The 20,117-nt window shown below is 38.3% G+C and overlaps 1 protein-coding gene across 1 annotated transcript; it reads left to right on the forward strand.

The window, feature by feature from the left end:
- The first annotated feature begins 623 nt into the window (after nucleotides 1-623).
- On the forward strand, nucleotides 624-17,318 carry LOC139939967 (uncharacterized). The gene is made up of 4 exons (XM_071936139.1): nucleotides 624-782; nucleotides 4,224-4,373; nucleotides 7,953-8,183; nucleotides 8,822-17,318. Exons 2-4 carry the CDS (start codon nucleotides 4,237-4,239, stop codon nucleotides 10,134-10,136), a joined length of 1,683 nt encoding a protein of 560 aa, XP_071792240.1. The 5' UTR covers nucleotides 624-782; nucleotides 4,224-4,236; the 3' UTR covers nucleotides 10,137-17,318.
- The last annotated feature ends 2,799 nt before the right edge of the window (nucleotides 17,319-20,117 follow it).

Raw genomic sequence — 20,117 nt, forward strand, 5'->3', positions numbered from 1 at the left:
GGGACATACAAAAAACGTCTATGCAACGTCTGCTCAGTGATGTTACTATCTGGTTAAAATACAAACATTAATGCGACGTCTTATTATGGTCAGACTGTTGTAATAAAACGATGGTTAGACTATGACAATAAAACTACGTCTAAGCAACGTCTGGTCAATGACGTTACTATTAAGTTATAAATCTACCTAAAATGTAACGTTCATTTTCGGTTACATTTTAGTTATTATAGTCATGACCATCTTACGACGTCCATACGACGTTATTAATTTACGTTTGATTCTTGTCGCCAATCTGACGTTGTATTTTAGTCACTTTTTGGTAATCTGACGTCGCGACTCAAAATCAACCATAATATGACGTCAGAAAGACGTCGTGTGCCTGCTGGGTAAGTTCCAAATTTTTTTTTTTTTAATTATTGACATTTTGAACTTTTTGTTTTATGACAACCTGGATTTAAAACGAGATGAAAAGTCAAAAACAAACAGCTCCCAAGAAGTTCTCGATATTATAACCACGGGGCGGGAGGCACATCATCTCAGGCCGCCCCCCCTCCCTCCCCTCGCAAGCCCCGCCTCCTCGTATCCAGAGACCCCAAAGGGCGCCCTCAATTGACACGAGATTATGCAGGGAAAGTAATTTTCGTACGAAAGTAATAAAATCCGCCTTCATCCATCTACTTTCCAGTCTAAATGCAACTGTTTGTATTTCCCTCACATTAAGAATCTTTCAGTATGTGCTCACGATGATTATCATTGCAAAGTCTGTTTAATTGAGGTGGATGGTAAGTATTTTCCACGTACACATGTTATGAAAATGTCACTCATTGTTTTCCTTCCCAACACTTTTTGCCAGGGTCTTTTTCCTTGCTTGTTTTGCTTGGCAAACGTTCATTCATTCGGGGCATAATAAAAAGCCGCTTATACTGCAGATATGTGTGTTTTATATAATTAAAAGACCAATATATTGTGTCATTATAACCACCACCGCACTTATGGTAATATTATGGGGGTGCTGCACCATTTTTGTATGTTTTTTTTAGAGGATGGGGGGGGGGGGGGGTGGGGGGGGCACTTATAAGTTATTCTTGCCTGGGCCTGGCCTTGCCCTTGCTGGCCATTTTTGAACTGTTGTTTCTACTTGTCCACAAACTTATTTAGGATACTTTTCCAAATGGCGCCACCACTTTTTCACTAATTTTTACAAAATGGCGTTTCCCATAGCATTGAGTTGACTGAGGTAAATTAGAAATAGAAACTCACTATTTATTTCATATCCAATGAAAAAGTGGTGGCACCATACGGAAACTTTTCCCTCATTTACATGCACAATAAATATATATTACAGTGCTCTTGTTTTAAATATTTTTGTATGATTATCTGACTAGCCCGAGGTGTAAAACCAAGAATTCAACTGAACAATTTATATATAATTATCCCTCTGCTGGACCGAACTCTCAACTCAAGCCAAGGCCAAGGTCCGGGGGGTCATGTGATGACGCTCATTCCCCAAAAGGAACTAAAAAAGGAGTTTAGCGAGTAGCCATACAATTGATATTATGGTAGTGTTGCAATGTCAAGACCACCGTCTACTATTAGCTTAGTTGGCCTTTATAAAACTATGCGTTTTTATGAGGTTAGTGGAATTATATTTTCTTATACTACTAGTGGAATGAACCTCATAGTTTTAAGATTAGAGTCTAGAGAACACCAGTCCCAACTATAGTTGGGACGATTATCAAGTTGGGGCGGAACAGAACAACGGTATATCCAGAAATGGTTATTTGTTTCTGTCTGTGGATCCAGTTCTCAACACAGTTCAATGCTGGATTGAGAAGTTGTGTTGTATGAACTGAAAAGGTCATACTCTAACTGGTCATGTGTAGCTTTAAAAGTGTCCAGAGCAACACATTTCACCCTGAAGTACTTTACGCAGGGTTGTATACTTAGCTAGATCAATTTAAGTGGTGGGCGCCATCAATCAATTTTTATTTTTAATTACACCAAGGCCGAGTGGATCAACTAAATTGTTCATGTTTAATTATGGGGCCACCATCAAGCTTCAGGCATGATGCCAGGTTTCCAAACTGTTCATGTTATGAGGGCCATGCAATAGACCTTATGCATGACGTTATTTCAGTAGGGCGCCCTCACTTAGAGGTCAAAAGGAGGTTGTTAATTGGCCAATACTGTGCGCCGCGCGTACAAATCTGTGCGTCTTGATTGTTTCGTCACCGTTTTTCCTCTAAGATGGTGGCTGGATGACGTCAATGCATTAAGGTCTATAAGTTGAATGGCATTATAACTGTGTTCTTTCTCTGTGACATTACATTCAGATACTCATTTATCATCAGCTGTTTCTCAGATCAACAGTGAAGAATATTCTGATTTATTCTAGGGGAGGCACAATGTACTTTGCTCAGAGTGCTTTGCTTGGCAAAAATTGTGAGTTGAGGGGTTTGTTTTGGTAGTCGTAACGTAACCAGTAACTGTTTCGGTCATTGGCCAGTGCTTAACCAATGGATGGGCAACTCAACCGAAACAGTTATTGGTTTAAACGACCGCCAAAATGCACCCCTTGACAGCTAGGCTCGCCCAGCACTGCCCACCAGGACTACAGCACTGTACATGTATTCACCCTTGGCCTCTACGAATACTTTCAAGTACTTGTCATTCCGTTTTAATTCTCTGTACTGAGTCATGTTACTCGTTATAGCGATGCGATACTTTAACAATTCATCCTCATAGCAAGCTTATCCGCTTTGACTTTTCAAAGTGTGACTACAGACAGTTCCAACCAGTCCAAAAATTACTTGGTAGAATGGTTCAGTTGTCAGCTAGGATTAATTACGTGGAACATGTAACTATTTTACAATGATGACAGGTGTTTATCGTGCATCATCAATCCTTAAAGCAACGATGACAATCAATGATGGTTATGAGATTACGGTTACATTAGCCAATTGGTGTTCGTGTGGAAATCTTGGCCTACCCAAATGTGATTAAAGAATGTTTTGAAGTGAAAATTTGACTAGAGTTGGACTAAAACCTGTGAACCTCCAAATTAATGTGTCGGTGCTCTACCAACTGGGCTATCTAGCTCTAATGTTGACAGGTAACCTATATTGTCAACATATCTGTGCATTGATATTGACAAAATAGGGAGATTGCCAACGACTGCCAACATTAAGTGGTTTAACCAAATACAGTTTTCATTTTACTGTCGAACATAGGTCCAGGATATATGCCACAGCAATCAGTTCAGTCCTCCTGCTCACTGTCCTAGCAATCATCATCCACTTACTTTTGAATGAGGAACTATGCTATTTTGCAGTATGCAGTATGATCTCATGTGGTGAATGCATTACAAGTTGCCCTAGGTCATCCAAGTTCTGTCACATGAAACCTATCTTACGTCAACTGAACTGGCTGCCCATCAGGTCCCGGATTGAATACAAAGTTCTCCTTCTCACCTTCAAATGCATCCACGGTCTAGCTCCTCCCTACCTATCTGAACTTATAACTATCACGCAACCATCCCGCTACTCCCTTCGCTCCTCTCAAGGCATCACGCTGAACCACCCATCTTCCAAGATGCTACCCATCTTCCAAGGTGCTACCCACACTTGGTGATAGAGCCTTCACTACTGCCGCTCCCAAACTGTGGAATAAACTCCCAATATCTATTCGTAATCAACAATCTGTCAATATGTTCAAAACACTGCTCAATACTCGCCTGTTCTGTTAAACATATATCTCTGTCAAGCGCATTTGAACATGATGGAAAATGCACTATATAAGTTCATTATTATTATTATAATTAAAAAAGTGTTGATGCCCCAAAATCCATTTCACTTTCGCATGAAGTATGAACTGGGCTTAACACTTCCAGATCCTCAAAAGTCCTATTTTGCCTGTTGAGTTTATCTACATGTAGGCAGTGTTGTAGCACTCATACTCGGTAAGCTTATTTTCTAGTACTGCTCGAGTACCATTTTGCATGATGTACATACATGTATACCAATCTTTACCCCTACAGTTGTCCAGAACATTTTGGTGTTGAGTTACCATGGGGTGGTTACTTGAGGATTTAGGAGGGTCAGTAGGGTCTGTAATCCAAGGTACACTGGAGATGGTTTCTGAAAGAGCACAAACTTTCAGCTTTTACTTGTTTAAATACCTGTTTGAGTTTGCCATTAATGTTAGCTTGTGTTATTTTCTAATAGTGGAACTGTTACCATGGCAACTCGCAGAGATAACGGCCAATCTCAGCTGGTACCTGTTCTCCCCGGCTACCCAGCATGCCCAGCAACGACACAATCACTTCCCAGCGACACCGTTTTACAGAATCTTTTGGAGTCCAACAAAATCAACAGGTAAATTATATCACAGCCGAGCAGTCAAGCGCACCGAGCTCAGGCTCTGGTGTTCTTGAAGCCGTTTTTATTTGTTTGAGTTTGAGTCCCGATCTTGACACTTGTGTTATCTTAATCATGACACTTTATTGACTTTCATTATTGCTTCGTCCTTTGGATGGGTAGTAAAGCTGTAGGTCCACAGCAATTGCCGTATTGCCCTGTCTGCTTTTGCTGTGCTGCCCTTTGCAAAGTTGTTCCCAATCCAATCTTACATTCTCTTCCCCAAAGTTCCTGTCACCAGATGGAAATTGCTGTGCCCCTTCAAGTAGCTAAGTTCAAGGCCTGAAAATGGCCGCGACATGGCTAATTTTTTACACTGCACCATGGGTTTTGTGTTTTTCAATTGAGTAACAATACCTAACTGTTTAACAATAAAAGCAAATTATGTTCAAATGTTGACAATGCTGTTGAGTAATTATAAAGTATACTTAAAACCAATAAAATATCGAAGTCTTGTATAGCGCACGTATCTACCAAATAAGGTACTCAAGGCGCTGAGTATATACAAACTTTCAGAAAGATAGGTTATTGTAGTGATGAATTTTGAGACCCAATTAGTTAGCACCTTATAAGGATTTACAAGGTGCTATGGCACATTAAGCAGCCACAGCCAGGAACACCGAGGCAAACCCCTTCTCTTTTCGATATGTGCACTGGGTTCTTTTACATGCGTTACACAACACTTAGGACCAACGGCTTTACGCCCCATCCGAAGGACGAAGCAATGGTCAAGTGTTTTGCTTAAGGACACAAGTGTCACGGCTGGGGATTCGAACCCACACTCTGCTGATCAGAAACACCAGAGTTTGAATTCAGTGATCTTAACCGCTCGGCCACGACACTACCATAATAAAGACAAAATGAGATCAAACTTCCAAACTAACCTTATTGCTTTTAAGAATTGTTTTGATAAATGCGTCAATGAACTTGTTCTACTTATCTGATGCTCTTATCTGCTCAACAAGAAAATCCCTAAAAGCCCTCAAATAGCGCTCATATCTGTCAGTCAGTGACACTCAAGGCTCAGTCTTCAACATTTTAGGGTTGAGCAAAAAAACGGCTCTTAAAGCCATTATACACTTTCGGAACAGAAAAAAAAAAAAGTTCACAGACTACAAATAACTTACAGGGTTTACAGAAGGTGATGGTAAAAGATTTCTCTTGAGATATTATGCCATGAAGTGCTTCAATTTTTGAGAAAACATTAAAACAATCATCAATTCTTGACATCGAGAATTACGGGTTTATAGTAAACACATGTCATGGCACGGCGAAACGTGTGGAAACAAGGGTGGGTTTTCCCATTAATTTCTCCCGACTCCGATGACCGATTGAGCCTAAATTTTCACAGGTTTGTTATTTTATATATAAGTGTCTGAAACACGAAGTGTGGGCCGTGGACAATACGGTTTACCGAAAGTGTCCACTGGCTTTAAATTGGTTCCTTTTGTCCAGCATCAATAAGGATAATGTTAATGGCATCATGTGTATGTTTCTTTGATCCAGTACCATGCTTCTCCTCAATGAACCCACGTTCTTGACACTCCTGGGGTGACAGGTCTTTATCTTCAGCCGCGCCAAGCATCTGGAACTCTCTACCACCTAATCTTTGTCGTTGTACCGCAAAATTCAAATCTCTTCTCAAAACTTATCTTATGTCACAAGTTTTCAAGGACAAATTTTGTTGTCTGTTTTCTTTCGTTTTTTTTGTTTTTGTTTTACTGCGCCTTGAACACCCAGCAGGGTGGATAATTGCGCATTACAAGTCTGTATTATTATTATTTTTTATTATCTACCCCTAGTTTTATAAAATCCTTTGAACACACAGAGAATCTACGCTTGATGAGATTATGTGTATGCGCATCACAGCTACAGGAAGTTACTCATTCCAATTGCGTGTTATGAACATGAGCACTACTTGAATTAAGACACTGCCTGTTCCCAATCGGATTGAAGCACACCTGTTGGTGCGATGCTTGCCTCCCTGGTCCTTTGTCCTTGTCTGGTACAATCCCTCCCTGGCCTTCAATTCAAATTAGGGTTTGTATATCAGGGCGATTGGGCAGAAATGTGCATATTTGGCTTATATGTGCATTTCGCTGGTTGATCCTTCCCCCCCCCAAAAAAAAAAAAAATAAATAAATAAATAAATAAATAAATAAATAAATAAATAAATAAATAAACAAATAAATAAATAAATAAATAAATAAATAAATAAATAAATTATATTTACAATATTGTTCTTTTATTCTAAGAATGATCAGACAATATTATACAAACCTAGCTGGTTGATTTTGTTATTTAAAAAAAAAATATTTTTTTTTTAGAAGAATAGAGAAAAAAAATTACATTTTTTAATAAATAAAAAAAAAAAACAGTTAAAATGTTTCAAATTGCAAAGATTGACCGGTTGAAATCATTAACATCGAGTACAACACGTTTTGATGACCTTCTTTTTAAATCAGCGTACTGCAACCAAACTTACTAAATTTGTACCAAAATGCCCCGCAGTTTTGAAGAAAAAACCTCAATAGATCTTGCAAAAAAACAAAACAAACGGTATAAAATTATATTACAACACAAAATACCAAAAATGATATATATTATCGGTATTTTGTTTAAAAACGTGACAACTGTTAAGCTTTTCTCCTGAAGACGAGCAGAGTATACTAGCTGAAACGTTGAGACCAATCTCCCTCAATTGAGAGTTGTTACATGGTTGTACCCACAAGTTCACTATTATTTATAGTTTATTCTCAACTGTTAAGCGATCCCTGTATTTGCCCAGCTATCGTCACTGCCCCCTTCTAAAAAAAACCTTATTAAACACCATGGCAGTGAAGTGACAGTTCGTTCTTTTTTTGAATTACGGTCCTTTGATGACAGTGAGGAAACTGTACTGTAATATATTGTGAGCAATGCAGATTAAGTGCAATTGGACATTTCCTTTTACATACATAAATACCAACATTTGAAATCCTGTAACAAGAAAGTAACAGCAGTTTTCTCTGCGTTAAACGCTGGGGTGTGGGGGATGGTTGGGGCAGGGGACATTATGAAGTACATACCGGTCACATTTTCATTGCAGCCCACACAAAAAGTGCTCCATTATTCCTGCATTTTACATGACTTTGAGTGCAGGGCAAAGTTCTTTTTTATTGGAGATTGCAAACGGTAAATCTCTCTCACACGTGTAAAATGGCATGGAAAGTTAGCCATACAACTTAATCAACTGAATCTAAAGTGACTTCTTTTGGTAGTCGATACATTTTAAGGATGAAGTTGTGCTTAAAGATCACGTCATTTTTGTATAATGTTTAGCCAGAGTACTGCTTGCCAACTGTATACCATAAAACAAATTTATATGTCCTTTATCGCAGGGCCACTTCGTGTCTGTCCTTTATCGAACAGCCTGGACACTGTCGGTTTTAAACCAACACCCAAGACCTTGTACCACCCTTATCATACATCCCTTTACAACATGATGACAACACAAGCTCAAACAACACTAAATTGTCTCTTGAATTTGATTTTCAGTCTGCAAACAACTGAAACGGCAACAACTAGTCACAGTGACACTCAAATGATATACACTGGTTACCACCCTGTGGCCAAGTACCAAGCAACGTTAGACAGACCAACAGCCAATGAGGGCATGACCCTTCATCCTGGTCTGACCAATGAGCTGAGGGCGTTACAGGTGGAATGCGGATTTGAAACCACAAGCGATTTCCTTCACCATCTGGTGGTTTCTGAGCGAGTGAAAAGGTGAGATCTATACCTACATGTAATGTCACAGGTGCGGCATTGTTCATCTAGTAGTACAAAATCTAATTTGCTTACAGGGTTTTGATACCTTTTGTAGATATTGGGCCATGACATGAAAATGAATCCCTACTCTCTGTAAATGAAGATGTACCTGTAGAAGTCTCAGCTTCATTAGTTGTCAAGTTTTTGTTTTAGATAAAAGTGAAAATCACAGAGCAATGTTTTCAGGAGAGCAGCGTAAATATGTTGTTCATGCTAAAATAATGTTCGTCGAGATGAAAGACAAATTTTTGACATTGTTTTACGCAATCTGGGGCATTCTACCTGGAATATCTATGATTTCAGTATACAATCCAAATACGCTAGTTTGTGCATGGGGAGAATCTTACAGTAGGGATTTTGTACATAGCAATTATGAAACTCTGTTGTCTCAGCATATTTTCAGGGCGTGATGAGCTGGAGTGGATTTCACAAAGAGTTGAGACTAGTCTTATCTCGAGTTAGGAACTTAAGACAAGCCTTAAGTTTTTAATAACTCCCAAATGAGTCCCAGGACTAACTTAGGATCATCATTATGACCCCTCCCTTGGCTAGTTTTTTTTTTTAACAAATTATTTTGTTCTTCTCCCTTTTCAAAGATTACAGAAGCTAAACTCGTCAGCCAGGCAGAGTTCATCTGCAGAGTCTTCCATTCCTGACTTGATGCAAGCTGCCAATCAGTGTTCGTATCCGAGCTCCACAAACACCGTCATGAGTTCCAACAACAGCTGGAGTGCATGTCGGTTGGAGAACTCCCTGGGGGATCGGCCTCTGGTCGAAGGCGCTTCACCAGAGGGGCAAGCCAAGCCAAACCACGGCGGCCAGACTAGTGGTGTCGAGTTGGCTCACTACGCAGTCAAGTCAGAGAGGGTTTCAGTGGGGGTTCAAGTCAATTTGTGCCAGTGTCGACTTGAAGACGAGTCAGACTGCACCAACAGGAAGAAGTCGCGGAAACTCAAAGGGGGTATCGTGTCAAAGGTCAAGAAGAATGGCACATGTTCACAGCGAGGGGATCGGGATGATGTGAAAGTTCGCCTGGCTCTGAGGGAGAGAAGATGGAGCATTAAGACAAAGGGAGTTCGCCAACCCAAACAGCGCTTTTCCTGCGACACAAAATCAGCGCCCAGGGCGAAGCAGGAGTACCTGTGTGAAATATGTGGGGCTACTTTCAAATGTAGGCGGAGCCTGATCCCCCACATGTGGGAGCACAGGGGCAAAGCGTCCATCCACAAGTGTCCACACTGCAATGTCAGTTTCCCGTACGCATGTAGGTTAAAGCGCCACCTGATAGCCAAGCATCCTGAGCTTGAGGGCGGGCCGATACGCTGTGCAACGTGCGGAGTCGAAGTCCAATCTTATACTACGCTCAAGAGCCATATGCGCATCCATACGGGTTACAAACCTTTCAAGTGTACTTTCTGCCCCAAGGCGTACAAGTGGAAGACAGGGGTGGAGTATCACGAGCGCTCTCACACGGGCGAGCGTCCCTTTCCTTGCCAGAGATGCACCAAGGCGTTCACCAACAAGTCCGACCTGAACCGCCATCAGACTGTTCACACTGGAGAGAAACCCTACGTGTGCCAAAACTGTGGTAAGGGATTCACCCAAAGGCACACGTTAAAATCCCACTGTAAGAAACATCACCCCGCTAGCCTGTCCAAGGGCAACTTTAGGCTTACTGTTGCATCAAAGCAACACCATCCTAAAGTGAATACAATATCCCAGGCTATGCACTCTTCAGAGGAAGCCGCATTCATTATGGGTAGTTTCCATGATCCGGCACCAGCCAACCTCAGTCTGGAGCAGATGAAGTTTACAAACAACGGCGCTCAGCAGAGTCTACAGAGACGGGAACCCACAACGCCTACTGAAAGAGAGATTGCAGAGGTGGTGGTGAACATGCTCGCTCAATGATGTGCCCTTTACAAACAACGGCGCTCTGCAGAGTCTACAGAGAAAGGTACCCCCAAATGCCCAATATGCTCGCTAAATGATGTGCCATTCGCGTTGTTAAGGTCCACAGTATGTATAGCCATCGAAATAGAACACTGAGCTTGACTGCCCCATGGGCGTCTGTGGGTGCTGTTTATCGCATGCCTGTATGGCAAAATGGTTAGCATGTGAGTGCACATAGATCATTTCTACGTGTTTTCATTGGTGTTCATAACGTCTACTGTATGGCAAAAGGAATGCCGATGCGCAATCAATAAAAGTGGTCTGACAACGAAATCGCCCAAACCCATGGTATCTTAGATTTTGGTGTTCGGGTTGGCGTAGTGGTTTCTTTCCTCGCCTTCCACCTCTAAAGCCGTGTTCACGTTGGACTAACGTTTTACCGAGACAGTGGTTAACATTCCAAAAGGGGAAACTTACCAGCGTCCGCACTTGGATTATTGACGTGGGTAAACTAACCGACATGATTGGTAAAACTCATATCGACTCACTTAAGAAAAACGCAAGAGGGCGCTCGCAGTGACCTTTGACAGGGGTGCATGACAGCGAGAATGCATTGAGTGCAACCGAGCTTCCGTCCGTCACATGCACGATGTACGATGTGTCATCACACAATCACGTGGCGCTGCAGGTAGATCGGGGACTGGATGTGGCTTTTTACCAGGACGGTTTTTACCCTGATCGCGTTCTCATTGGACTTTTCGGCTCGGTTAAACTAACCTGGTCAATTTAAGAGGGCACCTTTGGCTCGGTTAAACTACCCATTCAGGTCGAGTTAGTTACCTTTGAGGAAAACTTCCTGGGCTGTTCGCATTGGACTTAAAATGGGTAAGTTACCCATTGGCTCGGTTAGTTTACCCAAACTAAGTCCAATGCGAACAGGGCTTAAAGGCAGTGGACACTATTGGTAATTGTCAAAGATTAGCCTTCACAGTTGGTGTATCTCAACATATGCATAAAATAACTAACCTGTGAAAATTTCAGCTCAATCGGTCATCAAAGTTGCGAGATTACAATGAAAGAAGAAAACACCCTTGTCACACGAAGTTGTGTGCGTTTAGATGGTTGATTTCGAGGCCTCAAGTTCTAAACCTGAGGTCTCGAAATCAAATTCGTGGAAAATTACTTGTTTCTCGAAAACTATGGCACTTCAGAGGGAGCTGTTTCTCATGATGTTTTATACCATCAACCTCTCGCCATTACTCGTCACCAAGAAATGTTTTATGATAATAATTATTTTGAGTAATTACCAATAGTGTCCACTGCCTTTAAGACCCATGTTCAAATTCTGCTGGGGGCACTGTATGTGGGTTGGGTTTTCAGTCTCTACCTAGTTGTATGTGTTTTTCCCTTGAATAACTCTGTGGGGATTTTCTCCCACATTTAGTACTGGAACTTCCTTCATTGTCTTCCCTCCATAGGGGTTCTCAGTAAAGTGATTAATTTAATTTTTCTGAAAGTCATTGGCTTTACAACCAGATTTAGTTAATAATAATGAAATGTCCCCAGTGTTTTGAAAAAAAAAACCCGAGCTGCCAACTCTCCCTGATTCTGCTGACAGTTTCCTGAAAATACAACCTAGTTGTATGGTTCAATTAAGTCTGTAATATGCAGCAATGCCTGTGAACAGAACTTGTGTTGGCATTTTAATCAATGACTTTCATTCTAAAAGTAACAATCAGTGCTAATTTATATGAGAGCTGCTTCAGCGCAGAAAGAAGCTACAAGCTAAACAAAGTTATGCTGTCAGCAATTCTATAAGCACTATTTTCTGTTTAAAGGCACTGGACACTATTGCTCATTACTCAAAATAATTGTTAGCATAAATAACTTACTTGGTAACAAGCAATGAGATTTGTTGATAGTATAAAACATTGTGAGTCGGCTTCCTCTCAAGAATTGTAGCTTTTGAGAAAGAAGTAATTACTCACTAAAATATTTGAATTAAAGAAGAGACCTCAGCTGAGGTGTGAGTTTGAGGCATCTGAAAGCACACAACTTGTGTGACAAGGGTGTTTTTTCTTCCATTATTCTCTCGCAACTTCTATATCAAATTGAGTCAAAAATTGCACAGGTTTGTTATTTTATGTATAATTATGTTGAGATACACCAAGTGAATAGACTGGTCTATGACAATCACCAAAGGTGTCAAGTACCTTTAAGCAGCTCTTTGAAATTGGTCCCAGAAAAATTGTAACAAGGACAACTGTATGGCTTTTTGCGACATGTACAGATGAGATTTGCAACATGTTTTTTAAGTTAAGAACACATTTTTTAACGAGTAAAATATAAAATTGTATGTTACTGGAATTTATTTATACTAAAATAGTCTTCTATCATTACTGTATACATTATTACTGTAGATCAGTTGATGGTGATATTTCATATGATTGATAAGATCAAGGAAAAAGGAGTGTTTGAAAAGCATAAAATATTGTTTTACTTTTATTGGAAACTTCTATTTTTCCATTGAAGACATAGAAGGCACAGAGCCGTAACTTGAGAGATTTGCGACAACTTGTGGTAAGAAGCCATTATGTGTAAAAAAAAAAACGCCTTGTGAATACAGGGTGCCAAACTAGTCTGTCCATTTGGTTGTGCTGCATTTGGACGACCAGCAACCACATGACCGAAGAAAATTGTCACAACTCTCTCAACACAAGGCTCTGGGTAAGACCCCTTGCATATGACATCAGGAGCTAAAACAGCGCCCTCGATGGGTTCAAAGGGAAATCTATCGTTGACCGAGAGCTTTAAGTGGCATGTACACATGTCTGATTTTCCATTGTTTGACAACTATGGTGGTAGCCAATGAGGCCACTGTCCTATTGAACAGTTGAAAGGTCATTCAATGTTAAACACATGCGCAAGTTTCTTATCCGGGTCCGATTATAAAATGTTGTGCTATAAGCAATATTTTCTGCTTAAAGTAGCTCTATGAAATTTGACAGTTTATGATGTGGATGGTTTGCATTGGGATGTCGTCCTGACCCACAGGGTACCAAGGACAGTGTCTGGTGTTTTTATATGTTTAATTCTAAAGGCAATTAGGTATTATCTAATTTAAAAGCAGTGAACACTATTGGTAATTACTCAAAATAATTACTAGCATAAAACCTTACTTACTTGGTGACTAGTAATGGGGAGAGGTTGATGGTATAAAACATTGTGAGAAACGGCTCCCTCTGAAGTGACAAAGTGTTTGAGAAAAAAGAAATTTTCCACGAATTTGTTTTTGAGACCTCAGATTTAGAATTCGAGGTCTCGAAACCAACCACCTAAAAATCACACAACTTCGTGTGACAAGGGCGTTTTTTCTTTTCAACATAGTATCGCAACTTCAGGTTTGTTATTTTATGCATATGTTGAGATACACTGGAAGACTGGTTCTCGACAATTACCAATAGTGTCCAGTGTCTTTAAGACTGGCTCATACTTCATGCGAATGTGATACCAATTTTGACGTCACAAAATTGCAATGAACAATTCTCATCAGTTGACTTGTACTCAACTCGCAAAAACAGAGCTGTGACGTCAAAATTCCCTTCCCATTCGCATGAACTATGAACTAGGCTTGACACATAGATCCTTGTCATTTGATTGGTGGAATACGCATCATGTGTCATTCTATATTTGGGCATGTATTCACTGCCATGAGGCGTATGCTCCAAAATTTAAAATAGGAGTCCTGTATTGATCAAATATATAATGCTTGGGGCACTTCAAAGCAATGCTTTGAATCGTCGTTTTAGAAATAATTTTCCAGCCTGTTTAAAAATGAGGCAAGATTGTGTCATGGCGAACAATGTTGATGTTCACATGGAGTCTGCCAGGATGTGTATGAGTTTTAAAATTGTCAGAATACTGGGTGGACGAGTGTCCGTGTCTTTTTTTTGTAAAATGTGAAGAGGTTTTATTTTCAAATGACAAGGATATATCTAAATTAATATAGAAATGCATTTAGTTTATGCATTGTTGCAGAATATAATTATTCTGGGAATCAGAGTTCTACTTTACTTGCCCGTGAAATGGAATCATTCCAGATTTCACCTTGTGATTATATCATGTGACACAATGCACTCATATTGTATGCATCCAATATTTAAAAAACATTTACTTTTAATAGTTATTAACTTTCAAAAATAAACAACAAAATCATTGAGAAATCTGAGACACTCAAACGTTCGGCGCAACACAGAGCGGCATTTAATTCTTTGTCATTCTACTACATACGTAAAGCTTTTCTGAAATATTCATTAAATAAAAAGAATTTATCATAAATATGTGATTAAATATGTAAAGTTTTTTTGGAACATGCTTTTTGAAATCGTGTTTATAGTCATTAAAAGGAGCTGCTAGTACTTCATGCATATATATTATATATTTATTTTAAAAATATGAGTTGGCAAAAAAATAAAATAAATGAAAGTATTTAAAATATTCGAAAATGTAATTAAGCATTAGTAAGTAGAGTAAAAAAAATCCAGTTTTAAAGTCTGGCAAGCTATTAATAAATTGCCACCTAGAGACTTTGGCATCAGGTTTTGAAACAATTCTGGAGTTAACAAAGTAAAGGTAAAAATGTAAGACTTGCTATTTTACCCAATGATCTTTTACACTAGTCCCCATGGAAAGGTTTGTTCACCTTTTTTGAGTTGTACTGAAATTCTTTGATGTAATATCTATAGAGATCATTCCTTTGAAGGCGGGAAAGAGCGAAGGTACAGACAGATCAACACATTTTTCACTGTATCCCCCCCCCCCTCGCCCTCAAAGCACGAGGCGACCTGCCTTACTATTACTACTACACCGAACTTCACCAATACACCCCCTTCTTTTCCACATGGGAAATCAATTTGAAAAGAGAGCATTAAACAGGGCGTTCAGGATGCAGTGAGTATAAAGTAGTTGTGTGTAAATTTACATTGAATCACAGACTCTTTACTTGTACTAACTTGATCAGTTTATCTGCTAAAAATGAAACATGGTGTTGTAAATTTCTGGAAGAAAAACTAATTTAAAAACTGGACCAATACTGAAGGTCCATTTCTGGCAAACTTATCGAATACAAACAAGATTTGAATACAATTTGGTCAGTTTCCAGTTGGTTGTTGTTGTCAAAACGTTCTCATTGATTCTAAACAAATTTAGGTCTATTTGACCAAAGACTGATTCGGGTACACTTCCTTGTTTTTCTCCCATGTTTTTTGTTTCTCAAACAACCACAGACCCCTCCAGCTCCAGAATACTTTGCCTATCTGCTCCACCTACAGTCCCCACACTTCCACAGCAATCATCGTCTGCATGGACTCTGAAAATTGTGTAGTTTCAGCCCCAAGGTGTCAGACAGGAAAGCCCTGTAAACTGAAGATCTACAAGGGGTATGTGGTGTTCAAGTATAAACATTTCACCCAAAAGTATACAACACTCCTTTCCCTTTACTTGATGGATACATCCGTTAACAATCCTAATAGATTCAAGTATTAAAATGTCTTCCAAAAAGTTATCGTGGCAAGGGGGAAGTTTAAATGAAAGACGGATGTGTTTTACACATGTACGGTTCTCATCACACTTTCTGAACCGAAGGACATGACTGATAGATCGGCAACACAAGTTATCTGACTGCTAGGCTGTGTCGCAATTTGTTGCCATAAACAATGGTCTAGGGTCTAGCTTAGTCAAAACCATCAGTTTATACACAGCACAAGACTAAATGCATATTTGTTTGTTTCTACAGTAGACTTCCAAAAGTGGAAAGAAACTAATAGTTGGATTTTTTTTTCAAGATGTTGAGCCCCCTCCCCCCAAAAAACATTTAGGAATCAAATATAAAAGCTAACAATATAAAATATGATATGTTGGGGTGTTTTTATAGCCTCGGGGAAAGACTCTGCGAGGGTCGAAATGTCATGCCATTAATTGTGTTTGCATTTACACCATAGGTGCGTTTGGTTGGTTTGCAGTTTGCTATTTTCTCGTCTTGGTGTGCTTTCTATTTTTTGAAGGAAACATTGTGAATCAAAAGTTACTTGAAGAATTAAAGCGATGACGTTGATACATTATTACGGATTGAATAGAAATGATGAACTGAGCCACTTTGCATATTATGTTAGTTTAACAAATGTTGATTCCTTGCAATAGATGGAATAATCGATGATGAACAACTTCTCTCAGAAGTAAAACCTTACTAATAAAAAGTAATAGAAAAATGAATGTTATCCATAGTTATGCATCTCCTTTCATACATAAATTAAGGTGTGTCGTGGCAGAGTGGTCGAGCGTACTTGACTCAAGCTCTGGTGATTTTGATCAGCAGAGTGTGGGTTCGAGTCTTTCAGCAAGCCACTTGACCATTATGGCATTGTCCTTCGGACAGGATGTAAAGCTGTAGGCCCGTGCATTGTGTATTGCCTGAAACAAACCCAGTTACACTTATCGATAAGTTTCTGGCAGTGGCTGCTGAATGCGCCAAAGTAGGCCTTAATTACAAAACAAAATGTCTTTAAATTGTTTCTCTTTGTTTAAGCGCCTTGAGTACCTTCTTGGTGGATCGGTAAGCTACATAAGATTCTGGTATTATTAATTATAATTAAAAACAACTTTTTTCAAAAGTGTTTGTCCTACAAATAGTGTACAGATTAGTTGGTTATTGCAATACATATTTTTTTAACAATTACATTGTATATCCACTTTTGGCATTTACTTTTCCTTTACATTTGGTGGAACTTTACCATTTTAAGAATTTTGTTAAATTAAGTCAAATTAACAAATAATGTGCATATATCTGTATATTGCCAAGTCTGAAAAATAGCTCACAAAAAAATATCCCATGTTTTTTCTTAAGCAAAGATACTTAAAATTATACCTTTTTAAATTTGCAAGACAGAAATATAAAACTAAAAGTCTGAATATTATGAAATCACAGTGAATGATGGAATTGATGATGGCATTACGAACCATGATTTTAACCTATAAGAGGTGGTCAAAAAACAAACAGGACCAATCAGAGAAAATGTTAAACTCCAATCCTCAAGTTAGTTGCCTAGAACCAGACATTTAAACTTCAAAGGGAAATTGTCACCACCATAGGTATCTGAGTTTTAGAAAACAGCAACATATTTTTTCCCCTGCTGAATGTTGTTATTAAAAATTAGTATTTGCCTTAATTGATAATTTTGGTATACTTGCTTAATAGGCATCTTACATGTAGCTTTTGAATTTTCAACACTTTATGTTTTAATTTTTTTCAAAAAGTTTGTTTCACGCTGAATATTGTTATTATTCACAACTTGAATTTGCCTTAAATGATAATTTTGATATACAGATTTCTCTAGTGCTGTGTCACTTCCTTAAACTAGATAACTACATTGTACTTAGAATAATAGGCTTTTTAACATGGCTTCATTTTTGTCTCCGAGAATCTTTCCAACTGGAACTATCTCCGTTTTTTTCGTCTGTCAAGAATTACATTCCTGGCATTCATGTAACGGCATTTATGTAACAGCATTTGAATAATTAATCGGATATGTGATTTAAGTGATGAGCACCACATTCATTCAAATTGCACTTAGTAATTTGTCCAAGCGTGATTGCAAGAAAATGAAAGCTTCATTCAGAACTTTTGAAGAATGGATGGAATTGTTACTGATCGTAAACACAAGTACTTATCAATGTGAATGGGAAAGTTACACTTTCAGAAAGTTGTATATTATTACTGATTTGGTTTTGAAGGTTAGATAAGAAAGTCATCCGGTTTAACCGGTATTCAATCTATTAAACAAAGAAAGAGATAAAAACTCATATATTTCTAAAAAAGCACCTATAGTTAGTAACACTCGCTTAATACAGAGTGGATATGGCACAGGTACCAAGCAACATGTGAGGTTTGACCTCCATAACATGCTAGTTTGGTACCGGTTACCAATGAAAAAGGCCCCCTAGATTAAGAATAATTTGTTTAAATGTTATCATTAGGCCTACAGTTAATTGCTCTTTCAGAACATAGTTTAGCGTACAGTGTACCAATCGTAGGGTCGGTTTAAAAAACAGTTGGGAGTTTTTAAACAAAGATTACATTCTTTATAATCTTAATAGAAAAGTGCTGTAAAAATGTCATTAACTTTGATTAAAATTTTTGCATTTGTATGGCAGAAATAGTGGCAATAAACGAGACATAGTTTTATCAAACAAGAATTAGATAAGGCCGGGATTCTCAAGGTACGACTTCTGGCATAAATAGTGGAAGAATTCATTTGTCCCAAGTATTAGAAATCATGCACTTTACATTGGCTATAATTATACAACTGTTTAAAGTGTGCTGTAATTATACGACTGTTTTAAAATGTGCTGTTTGAAATGATCATCGATGGGTACATTTGTACCCTCTAGTTAAAAGGGTTTGCAAGGTCAAATGCTGTTTTTTTACTCACATGTTTTGCAAGTCTCTTATTTTGGTGCAATTGTTTCCCAAAATAAAAAATGTTCCACGATGTCACATTCCAAAATATATGGTCTGTACACATAATTATTAGTTCGTTGTTGAATTAAACAAAACGGCATTGAATTTGACCTTTGGATTGGCGCAAGAAAACCCTCTTTGGAATGTACATATTCAATAGTTTTGCTGTCCAATGACGCCATGTTGTAAATTTCGCTCTGAAAGAGTTTAAAATACAATGATTTTTGTACACCATTTTAAAGTGATGTTAGACACTTGGAATTGTTTTCCCACTATCATTAAGGACTCTTATCTGTTTGATAATTAGTGCATCACAAAACATAACTTGACCATGGAGCTCCTCTTTAAAAAGTACAGTGCAATCCATGGATAATCTAACAATATTTTGTCTAAACCTTAAAACCACTTACTATTTTGCGTGGACCATATATTAAAGTTGTTGCTATAGATTAGAATTATCCTTTGGCATATACATTTATTTGATAAGAATGCAGATCCAATTGTTAACAATTTACAATTAATCTGGTTTCCCTTTTTATTTTACTCATACAGGAGAGGCAGTCCCTACAGAACAAGAACCAAAGTCATCAAACAAATCTCCTTTAAGCTAGGTAATTTTTGCACCCTTTTGGGATTAAACATTTAAACTCACCACACAATAGATACTTTTATTTATTTATTTGTTTGTTTTGTCAACTGACAAAAAAAAACGATTGAAGTTTGTTTAAATTTTACTGCCTCATGAAAAGTAACTGCCGACAATTAAACTTCTGATTTTGTTTGAGGGTGCGCTATTGTTGTATTATTATCTCAAATCAACATATGTACACCCCAAATCCACCCAAATCTTCCTGGTTTCGTAAGAGTTTGATTAATCCAGAATTGCACAACTAAAACAAACAAAACTCAAATGTGCTTAGAAATTGTGCACCGTCCGAAAACACACCACATTCATCAGTCGATCAGAGCCCGATTAATTGTGGTGAGTTTTAGTACAGTCTGTCCCATCCCATTATGCTCAGTGGTAAAAAGTTTGAAATGCGTGTAAAACGCTTTATCCGTGGCGAGGGAGTTCTTTGAAGCGTTTACGTTCTTGTTCTGTATGAACTGACTTTTACCTATTGACACAAGATCATCACTGTAAAAGGCAACATAAGGCATTATACTTAAAATTCATACTTATTTTCTTATGCTTGGCAAACAATGTACAGCAGAAAACACATAAGCTAATTTGTCAAAAAAACAAAACAAAAAGGTGTTGAAAAGTACATTAGTTGTACTTCAATTTGAGCCAGAGAAAAACTGGATTATGACAAGAATGAGTAGAGAGAAAGATGTTCACTGTTATAACTTTCTGTATGATAATAATTTGTCGGGATATGGGCAAGAAGTTTTCAGTTTTAATTAAAAAATAATAATGAACGTACTTTATCTTTTTGAGTTGTTTGAAGTTAACAGATGTAAAAGTCGTCTTTTTAATTATT

Source organism: Asterias amurensis, chromosome 7 (assembly GCF_032118995.1).
Source record: "Asterias amurensis chromosome 7, ASM3211899v1".
NCBI lineage: Eukaryota > Metazoa > Echinodermata > Asteroidea > Forcipulatida > Asteriidae > Asterias > Asterias amurensis.